Source organism: Patella vulgata, chromosome 2 (assembly GCF_932274485.2).
Source record: "Patella vulgata chromosome 2, xgPatVulg1.2, whole genome shotgun sequence".
Taxonomy (NCBI): Eukaryota; Metazoa; Mollusca; class Gastropoda; family Patellidae; genus Patella; species Patella vulgata.
In genome coordinates, this window is record NC_065880.2 from 5,765,696 (window position 1) to 5,793,090 (window position 27,395).

The 27,395-nt window shown below is 38.2% G+C and overlaps 1 protein-coding gene across 8 annotated transcripts in view; it reads right to left on the bottom strand.

Annotated features, from left to right (window-relative positions):
• The window catches only part of LOC126810233 (suppressor of lurcher protein 1), a 413,673-nt gene that overhangs the window by 183,048 nt on the left and 203,230 nt on the right, over positions 1-27,395 (bottom strand). For 2 of the 8 annotated variants that reach the window (XM_050535227.2, XM_050535223.2), the window contains exon 1: positions 3,234-3,474. The exons of the other annotated variants lie outside the window; for them this stretch is intronic. In XM_050535227.2, the coding sequence (XP_050391184.1) occupies positions 3,234-3,248 (15 nt within the window). In that variant the 5' untranslated portion in view covers positions 3,249-3,474. Of the gene's footprint in view, positions 1-3,233; positions 3,475-27,395 lie in introns of those variants that run through there. 8 annotated transcript variants of the gene reach the window in all.

Consider the following 27,395-nt stretch of genomic DNA (forward strand, 5'->3'; position numbering starts at 1 on the left):
ATATAATTGTATGAAATATATCAGTATATTATATAATTGACTCGCCTGCAGCGTTTTAAACCATTAACAGATGAAACATACACAATACAGTCAGAATGTTATTAGACATTTAGGAACAATATACAAGCGTTAGAATCAGAAATAATATGTCTGTTTCCTCATAAAATATTTTTACAATTTAAAATAACAGGAAAATTATCGGGTTTAACGTTTCTCGGGGCTAATAAAATGAAATGAAATGGGGTTTAACGTCCTACTGTTTTGAACTGGGCTAATGAAGACGGACATACGCCATACAATGTACTATGGGGGAATTTGGCCCGGACAGCGGCACCACGGTCTACTCTTATATCAAATTCCAACTTCAAGGGATCTTTTAAGTGCACACCAATGTGTACACGGGACCTCGGTCTGTCGTCCCATCCGAACTTCTAGACAGCTGTCCTTGTCAGGCCCTCCATCCTGCACCACTGATATTTGAGAGTGAGAACCACGCCGGAAAATCTGGATGAACTTTCTGGGCCAATGCAGGGATCAAACACCCGACCTCCAGGCTAGCGAGCCAGCGTCCTACCCTCTTATCCACCATGACCCACGGGGCTAATAAACAACAGTTTGGTATGAGGAGAATTTTGCCAGGACAGTGGCTGCTCCGCCTATTCGTCAATGAATTTCATCAGTAAAAACATATTTTACATGTAAGGTTTTTCGTCTTATTCGCACTACTAGACATGAGTCTTTGCCAGCCTCCCGCCCCGCCCCGCTCCATTGACAAGGCGAAACCCGCGCAGAAAAATCCTGAAGAACTTTGTCAGCAAATACCTTTATATCAAAATACTATAAACTCTATTACAAAGACATTTATTCATTCAGTCAGCCATTCATTCATTCATAACATTGTCAGAATACGATATGTAGTCTATTTTAGTGTGTTTATTGTAAATATTTCATTATATAGGGAGATGAAACAACATCTCCAATCTAAACAACAACACGTAAACAAAAACAACAATCTCTATAAAAAAGACATCAAACAGCATGACTTGTGATAAATTACAGAGTAAGAGAGAGAGAGAGAGAGAGAGAGAGAGATGGGGTTTAACGTCCACTCGACACAAACCAGGTCATTTCGAGACTAACATATGGTTCAATTTTATTTTAATATTTCGTTTGCGCGTTGAGATCTTGAGGAGTCGGAGGAAACCAGAGGAAAAAACCCACGAGCTTGGACAGATGACCCTAGTCCTTGTCACGTACAACCAGGGTTGTATATCTAGTGTATGTTAAATGTTTGTTTTGCCATCAACATATTATATAACATTATTATATTCACTGGGGTACGATCGCTATAATGGACATTTTGCTATGACAGCGGTTCATAATTTATATAAAAAGTCCTAAATTATTTGCCATAAAATATGTTTAAACATCTACACTGGACCTTAATCAATCAGCTACCCTGGCTTTACACAAAGTAAAATATGAGGGGTTGTAGAAAAAATATTTTATAAGCCTGTATACACATATGTTAAATATAACTCAACTTTCTGTTAATGACAAACCTCTCAGACCGTTCTATGACAGTAAATAACTATCTACTAGTGATATGGCCACACTATGCCTAATGTCCACCTTTGGAAACTGGTCAAGTAATTCTCTGATGCAGGTAATAATAAAATTCTTGTGTAAATCGACTTTTAGAGGATACATAAAAATATAGTTTCTCTAAGATAAAGACAAGAAATTACACCCCAGCCAATGACGGCAGAAAATCTATAGAAATGTCCACAGTGTACAAGCAAACAAAATCATACTATGATTTGCTCTCTCATTCTTAGATTGTACCTCACGCAAAAATAAGAATTCATTTTTATTTATACGCTTGTCATTCCAAGTTACCACAGACGTAATAACTGACTATTTAATGTTTATCGTCCGCTGCCACGGTAGTGGAAAACTAATCAGATAAGTAAGGAACGGTTTTGTAAACACTATTAATTCCCCCAGCACACCAAAAACGAACCAACGACACAAACATATTTAAAAGACAAACGAAGAGTGTAGATTTAAATCTTCTTTCGAAAGATTACTTTTGATAAGGATCTTAAGTGTGCAGTCCAGCAAATACAACATTGTTAATTATACACAAGTTCAATCTACACAGATGTCAAATACACCATTTTAAATATAGAGAAGTTCAATATACACATATGTCAAATAAATACACATTTTGGAGACGACACGACGCATACATTTGTCACGGGTCCCATGTATATATTGGAATGCACGTAAAAGATCCCCTGGCAGTTGGAATTCGATATAAGAGTAGGCGATAGTGCCACTGCCCGGGCAAAATTTCCCTCATAGCACACTGTATGGCGTATGCCCGTCTTCATAAGCCCAGTATAGGAGCAGAACAGTAGGACGTTAAACCCCATTTCATTTCATTTCATTTATATTCATTTGTCACTAATGTTCTCAAATTTAATACAGTTTTATTCTTAACACCATGTCAAAGAGAGAAATGTATTTCTTTCTAAAGTTCTCAATTTTAATACGGTTTTATTCCAAAACTATGTCAAAGAGAGGAATGAAAGTTCTCAAATTTAACACAATTTTATTTTCTCAACGTCATGTCAAAGACACGCATGTATTTTATTTCTAAGTTCTCAAATTTAATCCATAGTATTTAAAATCTATGGATCTTATTAAATAACACTATGTCAATAGGAACTGTAATGCGTACTATGAATTTAACAATTGAGAAAGCAAGTCAAGCTCAGAATCTTATTAAAGCCTTCGTGTTCTCAAAACGATATCAATAAGAAAAATAATGTATATTATAAATTTAACAATATATGTTAAGAAAGCAAGTCAAGCTCAGAATCTTATTAAAGCCGTGGTGCTCTCAAAACGATGTCAATAAGAAAAATAATGTATATTATGAATTTAACAATATATGTTAAGAAAGCAAGTCAAACTCAGAATCTTATTAAAGCCGTGGTATTCTCAAAACGATATCAATAATAAAAATATATATATTAATAAAACAAGTCAATATGTCAATAAATATCAAACAAGTGCCATTTGTACAACATTCGTGTCAATTATAAACCGTATAAATATATCTAGAAGCAAAGTCAACGCCGTTTTACTTCTACCGAGTCCGCTGAAACAGAACCCAAACAAATTCATGTATCACCAATATCCTAACTATAAAATATAAACCTTACCTTGTAAATAAGCATAATTTAAATCCACAACGTTAAAATATATACAACTCTTAAAATTATACACGATTTACATTTCCGGCTCAAATTATCCTGCATTTCGATGGCATAGAAAACGAGATATCACTATAGTTCCATGTTCTCTGCCTTATTCAGACTATATTCGTGGTGACCGATTAGCAAGTAGTTCTAGCTAGCGTGGAACAAAATTCAATAACTGATTGCGAAGACTATCTAGAGACTTTTCGCTCGCTCGCCGACTCGGTCTCAACTATTCGTTGGTATGACAAGCCTGGTTAAGACACCACAGTTGAAACACACCAGGCAGTTGTTGCTATAAGAGTTATGTTGAAGTCGAGTATTGGAATGGAATTGAATCAGGTTAACTTTCTCGTCATTATTGTACTGAAGTTACTTGCAGGATGAATAACATACGACATTTTTTCTATATATTTATTATAGTCAAGAGTACACATCATTTTCACCTGCTTTTATTTGAATGAATTCCAACACTTAAAGATACATTATGGGAGATAAGATAAAGAGCTGACAGTTCTCACTATAATAGTTAAAAACCAGATGACGTTAATGGAATATGCTGAAAATTCCAGTCAAATTGATTCACTCTAAGCCGAGAAAATCTTATTTAAAAATGACTATAGCCACGATTATCATTGTTGCGCTTTCACGATAATTAACAAAGTCTTGATTTCCATTTTTGCGGTTAATCATCAACGGACGTTGAACAGCAGATCGGATTCAAATCCAGTAAAAAATCGGACACATAAGATGACATCGAGAGTTGATTATGATCTTGTTTTTTTAATAAATGTCTAATTAATAATTTAGAAAACATTTCAAGCCTAAAGAAAGACCTGCAATAGACAGATTTACCTCTTGTATAATGTATGTTTAAGGTTCCTCCTCCCACTACAATTTTATGAATGTTGAATATATGAAGGACAAATCAGTCCAAAAAATGTTCAATTCCGTTCAGTATTAACAAAGATATGCGAGAGAGAGAGAGGGAGAGAGAGAGATTGGGTCATTTCGGGACTAACTTAAATGTTTCAATTTTATTTTAATAATTCGCTTGCGCGTAGGGGTCTTTAGCAAAAGCGTAGGGGTCAAAAAGTCAATTTGTTGAAGATTAACAACATTAGAGCCGGATTAAGGTTTCATGGGAACCCCTGGTTAGGCAAATGAAATGAAATAGGGTTTAGCGCTCTACTGTTCTGCTGTGGCCCCGGTTAGCGAACCGGCGGCTTACAAATCCAACCTAGCTCTCTTCTGAGAAGATAGGCATAGTTTAATTCTTGACTTTATATAGATAGATCACACCGTTCTTTTCATTTGCCACAAAGTTCCACTCGACACAAACTAGGTAATTTCCGGACTAACACATGCGTAGGAATCTTTAGCAGTGGACGGAAACCGGCGGACCCGGAGAATACTCACGATATTAGGCAGGCGATCCTAATCCTTGTCATGTACAAGTGTGGAATCTGGACCACGCTACGTGACAGACCTTATGATCTAGACCGTACACTTTATACCATTCATTGGCCTTTTTCTTATGTGTATATCCTGCAATTACTTCCGGTGGTTATTTTTGTCAGACATTTTGGTTTAATTCCAATATGGATGGATGAATTCCGGGATTCCGAATTCATGACAAATACCATAGCTTTATCCCGAATAGATCTAGTTGCTGGGGTGGATGTAAAACCTATTTGGGGGTCACAGTGGCTAAGTGGGTGAGGCGCTGGCTAGCTAGCCTGGCGGTCGGGTTGTTCGATCCCTGCATTGGCCGAAAATGTTCATCCAGATTACCCGTCTCATTAGCCCAGTAGGAGCAGAACAGTAGGACATTAAACCCCATTTCATTTCATTGCATTTCAGTTAAACCTATTTCTCCATCGCTATCCCGCAGACCAAACGAACATTGTCATTGAATCCCCGGTTGTACGTGACAAAGAGTAGGGTCACCTGTCCAACCTCGTGGGTTTTCTCCGGGTACTCCGGTTCCCCCCACCCCCCACTGTTAAAGACTCATATTGAAATAAAATTGAACCATATGTTAGTCCCGAAATGACCTAGTCAGTGCCGAGTGGACGTTAAACCCCATCTCTCTCTCTCTCTCTCTCTCTCCATACGAAGACTCTGTCTTCATCAAAAGTAAAATCCATAGAGCTGACCCATTAAAAAGAATCATCGCTGCAGACCACACAATAAGAACTGAACCAATTAAAATGGGTCTACATATATTTGAATATCTGAGATTTAAAAACGTTTGTAGGGTTAGAAACGATGGATGCGTGTTTAAAGCTCGTTCCATTGATTTTAGCACGCGGATCAATACGCTAATCTAATTTACAGGCGACAAAAGATTCATTTAAGTCGGGAAGAATACAACTAGGTAACAGTAATACATTGTGCATCTCCGGTGTTAAATCACCAGCCCGGATTATTGGTCTCCGGCTTCTAATTTGTTTACTCTTTTCAGATTGAAGGGGTTTGGGTGGCCGAATGAATTAACGCGTGCGCTTTAGATCAGATGGTCTGTCATTGAGTCAAGTGGCGTGGTTTCGATTCTCTGTTTGTATGTGACAGGAAGTAGGGTCGCTCGTCGAACCTCGTGGGTTTTATGTAGGTCCTCCGGTTTCATCCCGCTGCTAAAGACACACACGCGTTCTTGATAAATGTATGGGGGGTTGGATGGCTGAATGGTTAGCGTGTGCACGCTGTATCATAAAGTCTGTCATTGAGTCAACTAGTGTGGTTTCGATTCCCTGCTTGCATGTGACAAGGAGTAGGTTCGCCTGTCCAACCCAATGAGTTTTCTACGGGTCCTCTGGTTTCCTAGCACTGGTAAATCACCTACGTGCAAGCACAGCTTTGAAGTAAAACTCAACCATGTTATTCCCACATTAACCCAGTTTCTCCCCCCCCCCGTAACGTCTTAACGGATAGCTAAATGCACTTAGATTTCCGAAGTCGAGGATATTTGTTAAGGAAACTTCCTGCAAGATGTCTTTTTTAAATCTTGATAACCACTACCGATGGAAGTCATTTCACACATAACATCAGAATGCTTGTTGGTCGTCCTGAACCGATATGTCATCTCTGTCTGGCTTTTGACATGGTAATTTCCAACATATCCCATGTTTTCTGTACCCTTATTAAATGTTTTCTGTCGACCTCTATCTCGACGTATTTCCTCCTGTTAAACATGGTTTCCATATCGACGTCTATTAGCCAATCAATACAGACGTTGTAAAATGATTATGGGGCTCATATTTGACCCCGGTGGATTACACTAATCTATTATATTCATAACAGGACGACATTTCGCTTCCCTTTACTCAGGGGGTTTAACCCACAAACATAACTCCTTCATCTCCATTCGGCCAGCGTGGGCTGAGAGGAAAAAAACCTCAGGGATTTGGCAAGACCAGTTTCTAATTGTCCAGTAGCTTTACAGGAACATCTAGTCATCTAACTCTCACACCTTCCTATGCTTAAAACTAAATCAAATTTTGTTTCTATGGACACGCCGTCTAGAAACTGGGCGATATGAAGGAATCCCGGTTAAGGACCGTCTTTGTTTTTATTGCACCGATAAAGTCGAAAATGAAGAACACTGTCTTTTAGAATGTGGACTACATGTATATAGCGATTTTAGGAATGTTTTATTCGCCTTTATACAAGTTGTATGTCGAAACTTTGCGTCTTTTAATAAATCTGATAAAATGTCTTTTATTCTGTCCAGTGACGAAGTAGTTAAGTTGAGTGCCAAAACCTGCTGTGATATTTTAAAAAGACGGAGGCAAACCTTATATCGATGTTCGTGAATGGGTTCTTGTGTAGATATTAATTTTAAAATTTGCGTCGTAGGTGTGTGTTTTTGTTTTTTTTTGTTGTTATTTATATTTCACTATGCTTATTTATTTCTGTCTTTATAATGTACATCTTGTCTCTCGTAATTCTTAAAGAATGGCAGTTTTGTAATTCTTAGAATATTATAATTTATGAATGTGATGTATTTATATCTGGTGAAACGTTAATAAACAACTACTACTACTACCAAAATTGTAAAACCGAGAAATGTCTAATTAGCCAAAGGGACAATTGATACAATAGGTTGATGTATGTACAAAGTTGTCTCGAACGGTTTATTTGATTTGTTCTGGATTATAAATATTCTTGATCGATCCCTACATCGCTCGATTAAGTTTATCGGGTATTTCCAACGTGGTTTCCCCTTGTCAGTGGTGCAGAACGAAGGGCCTGATAAGGACAGCTGTCTAGTCGTTCTGATGGTACGAAAATCTGAGGACCCGTGTATACATTGGCGTGCGCGTAAAAGATCCCTTCGATATATGAGTAGGCCATAGTGCCGCTGCTTGGGCAAAATTTCCCTCATAGCACAATGTATGGCGTATGCCCGTCTTCATTAGCCCAGTAGGAGCAGAACAATAGGACATTAAACCCCATTTCATTTCATTTATAAATGTTCTACCATCAGACAAGCCAAATTCTCTTCCAAATTGTGAATGTGATTAACAATGAAACAGACTGATATGTGTACCAAGTTTTATAAAACTGTTATATCAAACACTAACCCAAATTTGTTTCCGTGGACGCACAACAAGTTTAAATTCGCGAAATTGATATTTAGCAAAAGACACAATAGATTATAGATTAATGAGTATACAAAGATATAAGATATGCTCCGGAATACAATTATTGGTGTACTAAATTTGGTTTCCATGTGCACACAAAATGTGAGCAATACCCAATCAGATACAACTTCTATAATAGGTTGATATGTGTGCACTCTACCATACGTTACTCTCTCTCTCTCTCTCTCTCTCTCTCTCCTTAGTCCATACCGCGATATATTCCATACCAATTGGAATATTTGTTCTCAGGGAGTGCCTATTAATTTTTTGTCTTACTGTCAACACTGTATCATGTAGTTTGCCGTACAAACTAAGCAGGTGTGAAATACGTTTATTTAGCATCCGCTTTTATCGGGGTGATATCGCAGATACGGAAGTAGCAGGTTATACTGAAGATTGTCTGATTATTATTAGTACAAAAGAACTGTGGTTGGAGACAATGACAGTTTGATGGGAGATGTATTGATGATATCTCTCGGGAATATCTATTTATAAAATAAGGTGTATAAGTAATTATCATGGCAGAAAGGTAATCAACTTAAAGTTGACTCAATGACACTTCACATTCCAACCACAACTATAACTGGTTTACAAAAACTGGTGAATAGTCAAACACCACCATAAGCCATCAGCAGCGCTGTAAGGTTATTAAGACAAGTGAAATGAACAGGGCCCTGTGCGGGGTGTTGGGATGGCCTAGTGGTCTAGAGTGTCACGCTTCGACCTCTATTTGCCCGGTCACCTCTGGCTTGCGGTTGTGGTTTCGAACCCTGGTGTGAGCGTATGTGGCTTGGAGATAGGGGTGCCTTCTCAACCTCGTGGGTTTACTCCGGGTACTCCGACTTCCTCCCACAGCAAGGACTCCTGCGCGTGCGCTAAGATCATTAAAATGAAAATAAAGACAACTTGTCTGCGATATCACCTTCGGTGGAAGCGGACGTTATACATTAAGAACAACAACAACAACAGGGCCCTGTTTCTAGAAATCTTAACTAAAAATAAAATACTAATTTTAGTAAATACTTCAATTTTGATTGGCTAAGCACTAAAATCAATCTAATATTACCCAATTAAATTACTAAAATTAAAATTTCGCGAAACAGGTCCCTGGAGTTTAACGCCTAACTTGTTTTCACCACGATTGGGGGGTGGCGGATGGTTAGCACGTGTGCGCTGTATCATAAGGTCTGTCATTGAGTCAACTGGCGGGTTTCGAATGCCCGGCTGTACGTGACAAGGAGTAGGGTCGCCTGTCCAACCTCGTGGGTTTTTTCCGGGTCTGCTCTCGATGTTGGCCGAGAAAGTTCATCGGATTTTCCGGCTTGGTTTCCCCTTGTTAGTGGTGTGTAGGAAAGTGGGCATGGTAAGGGAAAATGTATAGTCGTTCGGATGGGACGAATCACTGAGATCCCGTGTACATATTGAAGCGCACGTACACGATCCGTTGAGTTTACAATAAAGGCGTGGAGTTATATATACTTTACGGAGGGCCTGACAAGGACAGCTGTCTAGTTGTTCAGATGAGACGGAAAACCGAGGTCCTGTTTACATATTGATGCGCACGTAAAAGATCCACTGACAATTTGAATTCGATATAAGAGTAGGCCGTAACGCCGTTGTCCGTACAAAGTTTCCTCGTGGGTTTTCTCCGGGTCCTCCGGTTTCCTCCCACTGCTAAAGACCCCTATGCGCAAGCGAATTATTGAAATAAAATTAAACCATATGTTAGTCCCGAAATGACCTAGTTTGTGTCGAGTGGACGTTAAACCCCATTTCTCTCTCTCTCTCTCTCTCTCTCTCGCTAATCAAGAGTTCTGATGCGAGCGACCCACTGATTTACTAAAATACACATTTTATACTTTTTAAGGTGAGTAAAGTAAAGGATCTGTAACCAGAAGGCCCGCCTGTGTGTTCAATGAGATCGAATCATTCGAGGGAAGCATTTACATAATTACATTTTAATTCTTTGTTGTAGAACCTACTATTACTAGACCATAAAAATACGATGAATACCGAATGCAGGTTTATACTGAAATTGCGTGATTACCCAACATTAAAGCCTGCGCCTATTTTCATGTTCATTATCCACCGTAGTTCAAGACAATAACATGCAATTCACCGATTGACTTGGCTCTTATATACACATTATAAAGTAGTCTTTTTATTTTTCTTAACGCTTTGAAACTCCTTATTTAATTGAACGCCATTTTAAATTATTTGCCTGAATGGTGGACTATAAATATATCTGAGAAATGTTGGAACGATTTAAAGATACATTATGGGAGATTAGATAAAGATCTGGCAGTTCTCACTGTAATAGTTAAAACTAGATAATGTAAAGGGCATTTGCTGAAAATTTCAGTTAAATTGATCTACTCTGAACCGAGATTTTAGCGATTGAATACTGGGGCTAACCTCGATCATCATGAATAAAGTCGGTATGATAAAAGACATAGTCTCGATTATCCAGTTTTTGATTTAATTATGAATGGAAGTCGAACAGCAAAACTGGACCTAATCCAATAAACATCGCAGGCTAACGACTCCATCGAGAGTTGATTATGGTCTGGATAGGTTAATTAATGTCTAATGAATAATTTAGATAACATTTCGGGCCTAAAGAAAGACGGGCAATAGACAGATTTAGCTCTTGCATAATGTATGTTTAATATGATTAATACAATGACGTCATTATTAATGTGACGTCATAATGTATGTTTAAGACGGAACAATCCAAAAACATGTATTTAATGCTGTGATTATATCAAACAATCTACTTATAATAGAAATGAAATGAAATGAGGTTTAACGTCCTACTGTTCTCCTCCTATACTGGGCTAATGAAGACGGGCATACGCCATACAGTGTGCTATGAGGGAAATTATGCCCGGGCAATGGTACTATGGCCTCGAATTCTAACTGCCAAGGGATCTTTTACGTGTACGATTATATACACGGACCCTCGGTTGTTTCGTCCCATCCGAACGACTAGACAGCCCTCCGTTCTGCACCACTGACATGGGGAAACCACGCTAGAAAATGGACATACGCCATACAGTTCGGATAGCTGGCCTACAGTCTACAGTTACTTCGACTTCCAACAGTCAAATGTCCTTTTTCGTGTGAAACAGAAAACTGAGGTCCCGTGCACACGTTGACTTGTACGTAAACGAAGCCCATGCAGTTAGAATTCGACGAAGAGTAGGCGGGACCGCATACTGTACAATCTGATTAAAATACAGATCTATATTTCGTTTCGTTTTTTATACTTTTGATGGCCTACACTACATGCAGCAATTGGTCGCGTCAGAGGTCACACGAGAGGCTTTTGACAATATGACGTCAGAAATTTGATAAACCAATCAGCATTGATGTTACTAGTGGATTACCCGAAGTTCTGTGCAAAACATGCCTAAAGCTCGCCGTAACAGACCGTTTCATAGGCCAATCCCTCACATCATTCAGAACACGTCAATGATAACAAACCTTCCCGATCCTAGTGTAGTAAAGACAAGTAAAACGAAATTTTGAACTATAAAAACGAAACGAAATAGGATCTGTGTTTTAACCAGATTGCATATCGTGTGCCTGTAAGTTGTCGAAAAGTTGGACGTTAAACCCCTTCAGTAATATGTCTTCCATGTATATTGTTCTATCCAGTTAGAGGGTGGGATTAAGTGGTTTAGTGGTTAACGCGTACGCGTTGCATCATAGGGTCTGTCATTGAGTCAAGCGGCGTGCTTTTGATTCTCCGCGTGTACGTGACAAGGAGTAGGGTCACCTGTCCAATCCCAACCTCGTGGATTTTCTCCGGGTCCTCTGGTTTCCTCTCACCGCAAGCGAATTGTTGAAATACGATTGAGCCATATGTTAGTACCGAAATTACCTAGTTTGTGTTGAGTGGGCGTTACCCCCTCTCTCTCCCCCCACCCCTCTCTCTCTCTCTCTCTGTCTCTCCAGTTAGTAGATATCCCTGAAGGTCTGCTAAATACAGGTGCATGTAGACAGCGTGGTTTGTATGTCAATAGTAATTACAATCACCATTAGCCGAGCCAAATTAACAGTCACTACACGTACTTGAGAGTGTCACCACAATGATAAGGTCTGAGACGAACGCCTTATAAAGTCTCTTAACAATTTAAATTATTTATTGTCATTACATTTCTGTCTGCAGTAAAGTCACCGATTAACTCCCATCTCATTTCAAATGTGACGTCTTCTCTTACCGAGGTCGGCAGCCATTTAAAATGTGACGTCTTAACAAAATCCACAGCCATTTAAAATATGACGTCTTCTCTTACAGAAGTTGACAGCCATTTCGAATGTGATGTCATCTCTTACCAAGACCGGCAGACATTTAAAATGTGGACTTCTACTCTAACCAAGACCGGCTGACATTTAAAATGTGACTTCTACTCAAGATCGGCCGCCAGTTATAATGCGACTTCTACTCTTACAAATAGTTACAATCGACTTGCCAGGTGGGTTGGGCGATGGATCAGGAGGTCCACGTGACGTGTTCTCTAACTAAGATTGGGTAACACGCTGGCTAACTAACACGAAGATGCCAGGCTTGAACGGAGCGGTGGGAAAGGGGGTGAAGTAATAAACAGAATCTAGTCATTCGATTTTGGTTCAAACTTGAGTTCCCCCACACGCCCCACCCAAGAGGGAATCGGGTTTGAAAAATAGAGAAAATTCTTCCCGACCCTCGTTGAGATTCGACCAAGGGTGATTCTAATCGTGGAGTAATTGTCGTACGGCTCAACCACTGCGACTACCTCTTCTGTCAGGGTTAGTTCTATTTAAGTTTGGTCAAAGGTCACGAGATGTTAACAGGGCTAATGCTAATCCCAACCCTAACCCTGGTCCTAGCCCTAGCCCTACCCCTCACCTACAATCTCGTCAACAATCACCTGCCCTAATCTTTTTTACATCTCAGCGACCATGACGAAATCTTGAGTTTGCCTTCAGAAAAAGATCTAGCCATTCTGCCATAGAAAAACGTCCACATTATCATGAATTAAAATCGCATGCATCAACATAATACAAAACTTGATTATTTATGTCAAGCTCACGTGCTGAAATTAGGTCAATTGTCAGCATTACCCATGTTCTAAATTACGTCATGAAAAATTAATTATTTCCTTTGATGTTTTCTGGCCATATTTTATTATAGGATAGGAAATGCCAGGACAATAAAATCGTGATTTATTTTTTCCCATATTCATTTAATATCAGTTCGTTTCAGATAAAAGCTCGCAATATTCTCATCATGACTACATTGAATTTAATGCGTGAACGAAATCAGTAAGCTATAAAAAGCAACGTTTCATTACGCAACCCATTTACTGCGGTACTTAAAATTCTCAATGACATCAGGTTTTCAAAATGGCCGATGAAATGAAATGGTGGTTCAAAGACCTACTGTTCTGGGCCTGACAAGGACAGCTGTCTAGTCCTTTAGATGAGACGAAAAACCGAGGTCCCGTGTATACATTGGAATGCACGTAAAAGAGCCCTTGGCAGTTGGAATTCGGTATAAGAGTAGGCGATAGTGCCGCTGCCCGAGCAAAAATTCCCTCATAGCACACTGTATATGGCGTATGCTCGTCTTCATTAGCCCAGTATAGGAGCAGAACAGTAGGACGTTAAACCCCATTTCATTTCATTTCCTACTGTTCTGCTCCTGGGTTATGAAGACAGGCATACGCCATACAGTGTGCTATAATGGGAATTTTGCCAGGATAGCGGCACTGTGACCTACTCTTATATCGAATTCCAACTACCAAGGGATTTTTTACGTGCTCGCAAATGTATACACGGGACTCGGATTTTTGTCCCGTCCTGTACCAATGACAAGAGGAAAACCACGTCGGAAAATCCCGATGAACTTTCACGGTCAATGCAGGGATCGAACACGCGACGTCCAGGCTAGAGAACCTAACATATGGTTCAATTTTATTGCGCGTAGGGGTCTTTAGAAGTGGGCGGAAACCGGAGGACACAGAGAAAACCCACGAGGTTAGACAGGCGACCCTACTCCTTGTCACGTACAAATGGGGAATCGAACCCACGCCACTAGGCTCAGTGACATATCTGCTGATCTATAGCGCACGCGTTAACCATTCGACCACCCAACCTTCCGGTTAACGAAAGAGAGAGAGAGAGAGAGAGAGAGAGAGACTAACATATATTTCAATTTTATTTCAATAATTCTCTTGCGTGAAGGAGTCTTTAGCAGTGGGAGGAAACCGGGGGACCCGGGGCAAACCCACGAGGTTAGAGTTAACTAGGGAGCAAATGGTGGTACCGACCGGTCAGTCTACACCCACATACACACACACATCTTCTACATAGGAAAGAATTTAACCAATATACCCAGATAACAATAATTGGTTTTAAGATGGCCGACCTCGTTTAAAATGTCTGAATAAGACCGAGGAGAGCGATCGACTTAATGATAATTATACTCCACCTATTGTCGTCAGCCATTGTCATGGTGACTTTAATGCACTCCATGTCCTACATAAAATAAAAGGAATGGGGTTTAACGTCTCGTGTATACAACAATTCTGTCATTCTGAGACTAACACATCGCCGACGTGCACGTTAAAGATCCCTTAGTAGTTGGAATGCGATGAAGAATAGGCGGAAATGCAAACCAGAGGGAGAGAGAGAGAGAGAGAGAGAGAAGGGGGGGGTGTAACAAACACTCGATAAAAATTAGATCGTTTCGGGACTAACATATGGTTCAATTTTATTTCAACGATTCTCTTGTACCGTATGGGTCTTTAGCAAAGGGAAGGAACCTGAGCAGAGGACGCGGAAAAAAAACCAAGAAGTTGGACAGGCGACCTACTCCTTGTCACGTACAATCTGAGAATCTAAACCACGCCAGTTGGACTCAATAATAGTTTTTTAAAAAGGACACAAATCAATGGGTATATAAATTTTATTTCAGGCCTCGAGGTCCGGTGCACGTAAAACATCGCTTAGCAGTTGCATTACGATGGAGAATAAGACAGCCGGGACTGATCATGTACGCAAAGTTGTCTTGACATAAACTAGGATTTGAAAAAAAAAATTACATAAAAAATTAAAATTAACTTTTTGTTCGTCTTTAAATTACCGAGGTGTTGTGGTCGTGACGCGAAACTCCGCCCCTTTTCATTTCTTTGCATAACAACCACGAGACTCCGTAGCAACATGTTAGTTATTATCAATGAAGCCGCATGATTCCCATACATATAGGCAGCAGTTCATTTTATCTTTGAATTTCATTTAGGAAATTAATTTTTTGAGAGTTAAAGTCATGAGACATATTTTTTTAACTACTCTGATATATGGTAGCCAGCGACCTAGCTTTACTTCCAATGTCATTTATAAGGTAATCTACGAAATGGCCTTTTCTCCCTAAGAGAGAGAGAACTTTTAATCAAAATAATGCCTTGGGTTATCGGATATGTTTCTTATAATAATTGGATTTTTTTTCTCCTATTTTAGAAATAAGCTATATAGCGAGAGGAGGTGATATGTTGTGCTATAATTCCTAGTCGTCTCCCAGGAATTGAGACAGAGTTTCAATGCCGTAGATAATCAGCGGTGCTACCACGTGTTGTAATATCGGAGATAATTGAACACCTGGTCACGACATTTATCATCCATGTAAAAAAAGAACAATCTTTAAAGAAGCTAAATCGCTATTCTCTGGCCTCTAGAAATTGACACACATGTAATGTAATATGTAATATGAATGCATATAAACTGATTTAAATTCAATCATTTCTGTTTTTAAAGTAAATTCTAATCAGTTAAGTTCGGCAAAATACGCCAGGAGTCTCAATCGAATGGCAATTGCTAGCGTCTGGGTATTCCAATCTACACCGAAGGTGTTTATTGCAGATGCTCTCCAGATAAGCATATGACTTCATCGTTTGACATAACTTATGGAATATGTCTAGTCCCCTTTCTTCGAATCCCTTGTTACAAATATCGCTGAAACGCATTATGGTACACGATTCGTGTACCAACGGTAACATTTTCATTTTGTCTTAAATATTGGATATCAGAAACCCATCTTTTCCCGGTAAGATAACAACATCAATGTTGATTTAAATTGATAAATATTTCGTGTTTTCAATGTCGAAGATTTTGGATGATATTGAGTTAGAGACTTAGCCACTTTAAATTTATATGACCTTTCGTTGAATCCCTGAGTTGGGGTAGTGTTAGTAGTGTGTAATTGTGGGTAATGGACCAGACGTGTTATATATGTTTCTAGAACATGGCGTATGTCTATTGTTGTAAAAAAAATGGAGTGGCTGAACCTTTCCAGATTTGTTATCCATTTAAATTTGTTTTCTGCACGCACAAAAATATGAGGGCATGGACCCCGTCAAAAGGCAACACCTAGTAACTCACGTTTTTCTTATTTTGAGAAAACAAAGGAAAACGTAATGAATGAATATTAAACCGCAGCTTATCCATTGATTTGACTATTGAGTTACTAGGTTTTTCTGTTACATACTAGACAAATGCAGGCAGTTGCTACGTTGTGTCAAGGGTGTAACTGCTAAAAAAATCAAAAGATTGGAATATCTAGTACAACAACAGGAAGCACATACACTAGTAACTACAAATTTTGGTCCTAACTCAATTTTGATAAAAAAAAATAAAGTAAATTACTAAGTTTTTGACGGCAATGATGACCTCACCCTTCTATTCAACTACTATGCAGGAAAGGGGGTTTAACGTCCACTAGATACAAACCATGTCATTTCTGGACTAACATATGGTTCAATTTTCTTAATTCAATAATTCGCTTGCGCGTAGGGGTCTCTAGCAGTTTGGTTTGGGGGGGAAGGACCCGGAGAAAACCCACGAGGTTGGACAGGCGACCCTACAAGCGTCATGACTCATTGTCCGTGTTAACCCCTTCTCTCTCTCCCCCTCTCTCTCTCTGTGGATAATCGATCGAGACTATGTTATTTTAACGTACCGACATTAGTAATGATGATCGAGGCTAGGATTAAAATTCAATGGCTAATATCTCGATACGTCATCTAGTTTTTGAACTATTATAATGAGAACTACCATCTCTCTCTCTCTCTCACTCTCTCTCTCTCCCTCTCTCCTCCCTCTCTCTCTAGCCCCACCTCTCTCCCCTCCCTCTCCCCTCTCCCATAGCACACTGTTCGTGCAGTCGGTGCAGACACGTAATAGTACGTTAAACCCCATTTCATTCCATTTCTAGTAAATCGCTGCTTATCTAAATCTGTGTCTTTCATTGCCAGTAAATTTCAATTTATTTATTTATTGTATGACTCTTGTGATAAATGTCATTAAATCTATTGTTAAAACACCTGCTCCAGGGTGTATATCACGTGGGGTAATCTCAGATGATTTCTAACCCATTGTCAACAAACGATGTGGTTACTTCTTCAATATCAGGATACAAATCTAAGGTTGTATCTTCCGGAATACTCTTTTTTTGTAATTTATTGAACACATTGTCAACACACTTCATCTTCAATACGAGGTGGGGGTCACGGTGGCTAAATGGGTAAGACGCTGGCTCGCTAACCTAGCGGTCGAGTGTTCGATCACTGCATTGGTAGTGAAAGTTCATCCAGATTTTCCGACGTGGTTCTCCCTTGTCAGTGATGCAGGACGGAGGGCTTGACAAGGGCAGCTGTCTAGTCGTTCGGACTGGACGAAAAACCGAGATCCAGTGTATACATCGGCATGCACGTAAAAAATCCCATGGCAGTTGTAGTTTGATATAAGAGAAGACCATAGCGCCGTTGCCCGGGCAAAATTGATTCAACTGGCGTGGTTTCGATTCCCCGCTGGTACGTGACAAGGAGTAGGGTCGCCTGTCCAACCGCATGGTTTTTCTCCAGGTCCCCCAGTATCTCCCCAGTGCTGAAGACCCTACGTCCAAGCGAATTATTGAAATAAAATTGAACTATATGTTAGTCCCGAAATGACCTAGTTTATGTCGAGTGGAGGTCAGGACGGCAGGACGTTAGAACCCCAGTTCATTTTGTATTGTTTAATCAGATGATGGCGACAAGTTGATTGTGGTTTTCGTGGTTATAAACTTAAGCTCATTGTAATGTTAATACGAAAGATTGATGATAGGCCAAGTAGTATCTTGGATTTAATATTGAATTCAACAGGGAAGAGAATTACTGGTCTTAATCCGTATGTGGGTGTATTGATTAGGTGGTATAAAAATATGTGCAAAAATCTTACAAAGCGAGAGAGAGAGAGAGAAAGAGAGAGGGAGAGAGAGTTAACGTCCACTCGACACAAACTAGGTGATTTCGGGACTAACACATGGTTTAATTCTACTTCAATTATTCGCTTGCGTGTAGAGTCTTTAGCAGTTCGAGGAACCCGGCGACCCTACACCTTGTCACATACAACCGGCGAATCGTTCTGTATAATAATAATATAATAATAATAGTTTATTTTTAATAAGTATTCAGGCCATGGGGCCCATAGTACACTCAAGACATGATCATAAAATTACAAACATAACAAACCAACACTCACTATTTACACAGATTCATCATAACCTCCCATTATATCAGGATTTCATTATTTTAGTTTACTCAAGTAATTTTCTCTTCTTTTCATAGCATTATAAATAAACTTACTGCTGTTACAGATTATATCACAATTAGTACTCTACAAGTATCCATTAACATGGTTCTTACTTTTACAGTAATTATTGGCTTTGCAAATAGTTCTCAGGTTGTCATACAGTTGACAGTGAACCAAAATATGTAATCCATTTTCAATTGTACTTATATGTCTCTCATTCAAACAGCTATGTCTCTCATTCAAACAGCTATTTCTATCATTCGAACAGCTATGTCTCTCATTCAAACAGCTATGTCTCTCATTCAAACAGCTATGTCTCTCATTCAAACAGCTATGTCTCTCATTCAAACAGCTATGTCTCTCATTCAAGCAGCTATGTCTCGCATTCAAACAGTTGTATATATGGCAGACTACATTGGTTTTAAAGAGAAGTGGTTGGCACACCCAAATAACGTCCTACTGTTCTGCTCCGACTGGGATAATGAGAGGGGCATACGCCATACAGTGTGCTATGAGGGAAAATTTTGCCCTGACAGCGGCGCTACGGTCTTCTCTTAAATCGAATTCCAACTGCCAAGGGGTACACGGCTAGCTGGTGGTAATGGTAGCTTACAGGTTATAGAGGGGATAACTGGTTAGCGATTAATGGATCACACGGGTTAACTAGGGGTTAACTAAGGGTTAACTAGGGGCTAAGTATGAGCTAACTAGTTAGGTTTAGCTGTTAAATGGGCCACATGAGTTAAATATTTGCTGGTATTGATGTAAGCTAAATGGCTATAACGAACTGGTTAAAATTCCCTTAGGCCGAAACGTTCGTGACCGACACACGAGCTAACTTTTTATTTAATAACCACCACTGTGACCGAAACGTCTCAAATTCTTGGTGATGATTCGCTCACTTATACCAGTCTAGCAGGTGATTACCTCACTAATACCAGCCAATACTTTAAACACAAGGTGACACTTTAAACTACCAGGGCTATTTCCACGAAAGTTGCGTGGGCGGGTAGAGCGATCTGTCAGATCGTATAGCTTGTCTTTAATAATAACAGTATTTCTACAGCTTCGCCTGGTAAAAATCAATTGATATTTCAAATGTAACATTTTATTAAATAAAGAAATGAATAAATGTCTTTATTATATCTCGTTTGGTTCAAATTCAATTCACTTAAAGATAGTAGTTATTCACAAACATAACAGGTTTAACTGGCGATAAACGATATGTCATGGCCCCTGTCTTTATATTTTCATCAGTCTGATTAAAACCGGTTCGTTTTTCGTTTTATTGTTGTTTTTTTTTACATTCCGTATTTTCTATTTCACTGGCTCTACTTGGTTAGTTAGCCCACCCCGGCGGTTCGTTTTTCGTTTTATTGTTTGTTTGTTTTGTTTTTTTTTTTTTTTTTTGTTTGTTTTGGTTTTTTTCAATCAGCATTTTATATTTCACTGGCTCTACTTGGTTAGTCAACCAACGCCAACGGTTCGTTTTTCGTTTTATTGGTTTTTTTTTGCATTCCGTATTTTATATTTTACTGGCATCATACCTGGCTCTACTTGGTTGGTCAGTCAACTCCAACGGCATTATGGAAGATTAGACAAAGAGCTGACAGTTCTCACTAAAATAGTTCAAAACTAGATAATGTGAAGGGAATAATACTGACAGTTTCAGTAAAATTGCACCACTCTGATCCCAGATATTAGCCATTGAATTTTAGGCCTAGCCGCGATCATCATTAATAAAGTCGGTAGGATAAAAAAAAACATGGTCCAATTCTATTTCATTAATTCGCTTGCGCCTTGGGGCCTCTAGCAGTGAGAGGAAACAGGAGGACTGGGAAAAAAAACACGAGTTTGGACAAGCAACCATACTCCTTGTCACGCACAACCACACCAATTGACTCAATGACAGACCTTATGATGCAATGCGCCCGCGTTTAACTAATCGGCCCCCCCAGCCCCCCATGTGTAATGATATAACCAAACATAATATTTAATAACAATATCGTTACTAGAAATAATGGTGCATAAATCCGGTTTCGTGTTACTCTGCTAAATTAGAATATGAAATATGAAAAAAGATAAAATAATAACTTCCTTATCTAATCATCCATAAAATCAATATATTATTTTACTATTACCGTTAATTGCTGCAACATAAAGTAACCGATTAACTATATTTAATATCAATATTCTTTATAAAAACCACTGCACTTAAAGTTGGATTGCACAAATATAATAATGTAAGAATAATATCCGCTTTATGTGACCATTCATATAACCAATATTATTGCTTGTATTCACAAAGATATGGAAGACCAAACAGCTTTTTATGTGACCATTTATATAATCAATATTATTTCTCGTATTCACAAAGATATGGAAGACCAAACAGCTCTTTATGTGACCATTTATATAATCAATATTATTTCTCGTATTCACAAAGATATGGAAGACCGAGCAGCTCTTTATTTTTAGTTCTTAATTCTTAATTCATGGTCCTTAATTCTTATTTCTTTTTATTTTATCTCTGATGAAATGTAAATGTAGCCTATTTTTTGATTTTCTAAAATAAATTGTATCTTTATATTAAACTGCAATTAAATTAAACACAAATACATTTTACAAATCTGATATGACAAATGTCTGATTTGTAAAACAAATATTAATTTTAAAATACAAATGTTAATTTTCGGGTACAAATGCCGAAATACGATAACAAATGAAGAAATAAGAAGTAAGGATTATGAATTAAGAACTAAGAATTAAGAACACTGAATACAGAACTGTTTGGTATTCCATAAAACGATGGCTGCATCATAAAGTAACTAAACATCATATTTAATACTAAAATAATAACCCTAAACGGCATACAATATAAACCAGAGAACCCACTATGACGTCATAATTATAATAATAATAATAATATGTATATTGATAATGTGCTATACTCCATCCATAAAATTCATACTCGAAGCGCAATACAAATGAAAGTTATTACTCTGGATAAGATAGTCCTTAGCTGTGATTTGAAAACCGTGAAAGTTTTTGATTTTCTTATTCTGGGTGGTAGTTGATTCCAGAATGGACTGGCCTATGCGATAAAATAGCACTGCTAGTATTATATTCTTCTATATAGTAATTGCAGGATAACCACTCTACACACAAGCAAAAGCGTTAAGACAAACCCTCGGACACGACGAACTACGCCTACTAAACCGATAAGACAAACCCGCGGACAAGACAATTACACATACTAAACCGATAAGACAAACCTTTGGACAAGACAAACACAACAAACAGAACCGATAAGACAAACCCGCGGACACGACAAACTACACAGACACTGCAAGAATACCATGAATAATTTACAAGAAAGACGTTAACAGAAATATTGCGATCGGTCCAGACGGTACTCGTCTCCTGATGTCAATATGGCGGCGATAAATCATTACAAACAATGTCCACAGCTTACAATAAGTTAGAACTGATCGACCTGAATATGTTTTAAAAAGTATTTTTGATGGAGTATGATTTATATTTAACTTTCTTTCAGCTAATTAATAAGTCATCTGATTTAATAATGATTGTGAAGACAGCTGATCAGAGCAGATGTTTATTCCTGGGTTTCATACAGGAGAATGATCAGATGGACATATAAATCTACAAGGGAGGCTAGTGCTAAATGATAAGACCAGCTCCATTTTTCGTCATAGGTGTAAACATGGCTAGTAGTAATCACAACCCTAACCCTAACCCTGGACCTAGCCTAAATGCTTACCCTAACCCTAACCTACAATCTCACCACCAACCACGTGCCCTAACATTATTCACATCTTAACGACTTGGACAAAAATTGAGCAGGCCTTAACAAATAGATTTAGCAAGCCAGTGACATGATGTTACTTCCTGTACTGTGAATTGGGTTATCACGTGCTAATATGTCTGAGACACACGTCTTTATACACGTATCTGTCTTCCAAAAAAACACCGAAAGAAAAATGTAATTCACCCTTTTATGGAATACAATTTCTAATGTTAAAAAGGCATTATGCAAGAGCTAAATCTGCCTATTGTAGGTCTTTCTTTAGGCCTGAAATTTTATATAAATGATTAATTAGACATTAATTAACAAAACAAGACCATGATCAACTCACGATCTCATCGGATGCTCGAAAGTTTCAACTGATTTAAAGACGATTGGAAGTAAATGATTTAATTAAAAATGGATAATCGAGACTTTGTTTACTATCTTAACAACGGTAGCGATGACAATCGAGACTCTGCTAGTCACCAAACAGCACTAACGTCGCTCAGAATGTAATGATCTGCCTAAAAGTTTTTAAATGCTACAACGCGAATAGTCAGCTTTTTATCTCAATCCTACATAATGCATCTTTAATAGGAGCTATGTTTCAACAGCGATTCGCTTGCCTCTATCAAGATACCATAAACGTTTTGAATCTTGCGTAATGTAGCCAATTACTGAAATACCACTTAAACAATGTAATTGATCCATGTCGGATTTCCTTTCTGTTATGATCATTTGCAATTCTCCGGGCTATTTTATGTCAAAAAATACTGTAAGCTAATGCATTTATTGATGCAGTTGAGCCACCTGATTAAAAGATACAGCGACGTGTCACATTCGTCACTGTCACTAATATTGTTTTGTTTTTAAATCGGAATTGGAAATCTCAACGAGGGTTATGTTTTTGTACAAATACGTATTACATGGGAGGGGTGGAGGGGTGGATGGCTGAATGGTTAGCACGTGTGGTTTCGATTCCCTAGTTGTACGTAACAAGGAGTAGGGTCGCCTGTCCAAACTCGTGGGTTTTCTCCGGTTCCTCCGGTTTCTTCCCACTGCTAAAGACCCCACGCGTAGCGTAAGCGAATTATTGAAATAAAATTGAACCATGTGTTAGTGCCGAAATGACCTAGTTTGTGTAGAGTGAACGCTACCCCCCCCTCTCTCTCTCTCTCTCTCTCTCTCTCTCTCTCTTGTGCTTTAAAATTTTACTTGTTTTAGAGTCATAACAATATGAAATTTATTGTATACTATATATGCACTAATGTTGTATACTATATATCTATACTAATATGTGTGACTGTCGTTCGTCTGTCTGTCTGTCTGTTGACACCTACACTAGAGCTGTCCCTAGGCTGAAATTTGGTGTATAGGGTAACTCGGACTGAGCAGTAACATAGGTCTGGTGGCGATGGCCTACCACTTCCGGTTTCGGGATTATGTTACTTCCGGTTCACGGCTATACCCGTGCTACGCTGGATCAACATCTAGTTATATATAAGTATTGTTAATTGATATTGTTTAAATCGCACCATTTAAGTTATGGAATTAATAATGCATTATTCGCTTTAAACTATTTTATTATTTTTATTATCAAATGAATAAAGACTATTGAAGTAGGTTTGAAGACAAATTAAATTTTAATTGTCAGTATATGAGTAGTCACGTGTCTTTGTTTACATTTGCTTTTTCTCCTTCAAGAATACACTCCAAAATCAAAAGCGGGAAAAAATATGTAAAGCATAATAATACAATAATATGAAATGTTAAAAGATCAAATCGATGAATTCAATTTGAATGAAATGATTTGTCATGTTTTGCTTTCTATTATTGTTGGAGGACCAAAATATCTACTTCTCGAGGCTAAATACATCAATTCAACTGAATGTTATTTTTTTACAATTTTATTTTAGTTTTAAAAATAGACGCACAAAAAGCTTACATTTTAACAAACAAATCAAATATGGCATATTAGAAATCGTTCATAAATCAAGTCCAGCAAATAATTGATATTAGAAATTTAATATCCGCTTATAGATGCACAGAAGGCAAAGCCATACATAGAAATAGTCTAACCAACTATATTGATACAGCTGTGTAACAAATGGCTTTTCTACCTGATCTTAGTGTTATGTATGATCTTAGTGTTATGTATGAAATTAGTGTTATGTGTGATATTAGTGTTATGCCTGATCATAGTGTTGTGTTATGTGTGATCTAAGTGTTATGTGTGATCTAAGTGTTATGTGTGATCTATGTGTTATATCTGATCTAATTGCTATGTGTTATCTATGTGTGTTCTATGTGTTATATCTGATCTATGCGTTATGTATGATCTTAGTGTTATGTATGATCTTAGTGTGGTGTGTGATCTTAGTGTTATGTGTAATGGCTTTTCTACCTGATCTTAGTGTTATGTATGATCTTAGTGTTATGTATGAAATTAGTGTTATGTGTGATATTACTGTTATGCCTGATCATAGTGTTGTGTTATGTGTGATCTAAGTGTTATGTGTGATCTAAGTGTTATGTGTGATCTATGTGTTATTTCTGATCTAATTGTTATGTGTTATCTATGTGTGTTCTATGTGTTATATCTGATCTATGCGTTATGTATGATCTTAGTGTTATGTATGATCTTAGTGTGGTGTGTGATCTTAGTGTTATGTGTAATCTTAGTGTCATGTGTAATCTTAGTGTTATGTGTGATCTTAGTGTTATGTGTGTGATCTTAGTGTTATGTGTGATCTTAGTGTTGTGTGTGATCTTAGTGTTATGTGTGATCTTAGTGTTATGTATGATCTTAGTGTTATGTATGATCTTAGTGTTATATGTGATCTAAGTGTTATATATGATCTTAGTGTTATGTGTGATCTTAGTGTGATCTAAGTGTTCTGTGTGATATATGTGTTATATCTGATCTATGCGTTATGTATGATCTTAGTGTTATGTATGATCTTAGTGTGGTGTGTGATCTTAGTGTTATGTATGATCTTAGTGTTATGTGTGATCTTAGTGTTATGTGTGAAATTAGTGTTAAGTGTGATATTAGTGTTATGCCTGATCATAGTGTTGTGTTATGTGTGATCTAAGTGTTATGTGTGATCTAAGTGTTATGTGTGATCTAAGTGTATAAGTGTTATGTGTGATCTAAGTGTTATGTGTGATCTATGTGTTATATCTGATCTAAGTGTTATGTGTGATCTATGTGTGGTCTTAGTGTTATGCAATTACAATCCTTACAAAGTTCCCATATCTTACACAATATATCTTACACAAAACAATTTAGTAACAATAATGAACTATTGTGTCCCAAATAGATTCTCCCCTGAAATGGATGCCGAGGCCCTCGCCCACCCTACCCACTAAATGCACGACACTGATTATATCTAAAAATAACTCTATCGATTACGTCTCCTTGTAAAACGAAATTTATAAAGTGCGTATCAGAATGTCTTAACCAGTTATTTTGTTGAAGACGACGGCGGTTCATCAGATTTTTCTGGATGACCTCATCACCATTTTATACAATTATTGATCCGCGGTAATTTATCATGGCAACCGTTGTTAAAACTGATCTCCATGGACACATAAACCAGATCTGCTCTCTAATGAACCTGGCTCCGCCATTTTACAACTAGCAATGCACAGATAACTCTGACCGCATTACGAGGAGACACGGATGTCCCAGGAGTATTGCCAATATAACATGATACAAACCATTGAAGGCAGGCAACATTTTAAAGGCCAGTGTAAAATTCGCTATCAAGGGGACTATTAGCATTTACTGTTTTCTATTAATGTTTGGATATCGGAGCACTTCGACAATTTACTGTCTTATCTTGCGAGGCTTTCATTTACTAATGACGTAACTGGGAAACTATCCTGGCATAAGCAACCATCTTGATTTATTATCGTAGCATATAACAAGCCTTGGTTTAACTTCGTATTACACAGTTAAAGTCTTCGTGTGGCATTTTCCATAGTTGGGGCAGAAAAGTAGGATTTCCCGCGTGGTTTCCCCTTGTCAGTGATGCAGGACGGAGGGCCTGACAAGGACAGCTGCAAAATGTCCCTCATAGCACACTGTATGGCGTATGCCCGTCTTTATTAGCCAAGTTTAGGAGCAGAACAGTAGGACGTTAAACCCCATTTCATTTCATTTCACTTCATTTCAGAACAGTAGGACGTTAAACTCTATTTCATTTCATTTTTATTCCACTTTTTTCCCCTTAAAGCATATAACAAGCCTTGGTTTAACCCAGTTTAATGGCGCCTATTGGTTTTCTTCGTGTTACACAATTATAGTCTTCGTGCGTCATTTTCCATAGTTGGAGCAGAACCGTAGGACGTTAAACCCCATTTCATTTCATTTTCAGTCCACTTTTTTCCCCCCTTAAAGATAAAATTTTTCCCTAAAATGTACTTGATTGTTTAACACTTAATTAAAGATGCATTATGTAAGAGCTAAATCTGCCGATTACCGGTTTCTATTTTGGCTTTAAATGTTAAATAAATTTTTCTAGACATATATTCACATATCAAGCTATAATCCACTCTCTAGTTCATCAGATGGCGCAGATGTCAACCGATTAAAATACGATCGCCATCGCGGGAGCAATGGGATTTAATACTAGATATTTCAGGACTAACATATGGTTCAATTTCATTTCAATAATACACTTGCGCCTTGGGGTCTTTAGCAGTGGGAGGAAATCGGGGGACCCGGAGAAAATCCACGGGGTTGGACAGGCGACCCTACTCCTTGTCAGATTCAAGCGGGGAATAGAATCCCGGAAACCATGCCACTTGACCAAATGAAAGACTTTGTGATTTCACGAGCACGCGTTAAACCACTAGCCCCCCCCCCCCTTCCGCCACAGGCTGATAAAAAAAATCATTGAAACAGATAGGTTGCTTGTGTAGACTCGTGCGGGTTCTCATGCTTAGAAAGACGCACAGACGTTATTACAATAAAATTATGCCACGTGCTGGTTCAAATCACCTAGTTACTCTTAATGCACGTGCGTGAGGTCCATTAAACCATCTCTCTCT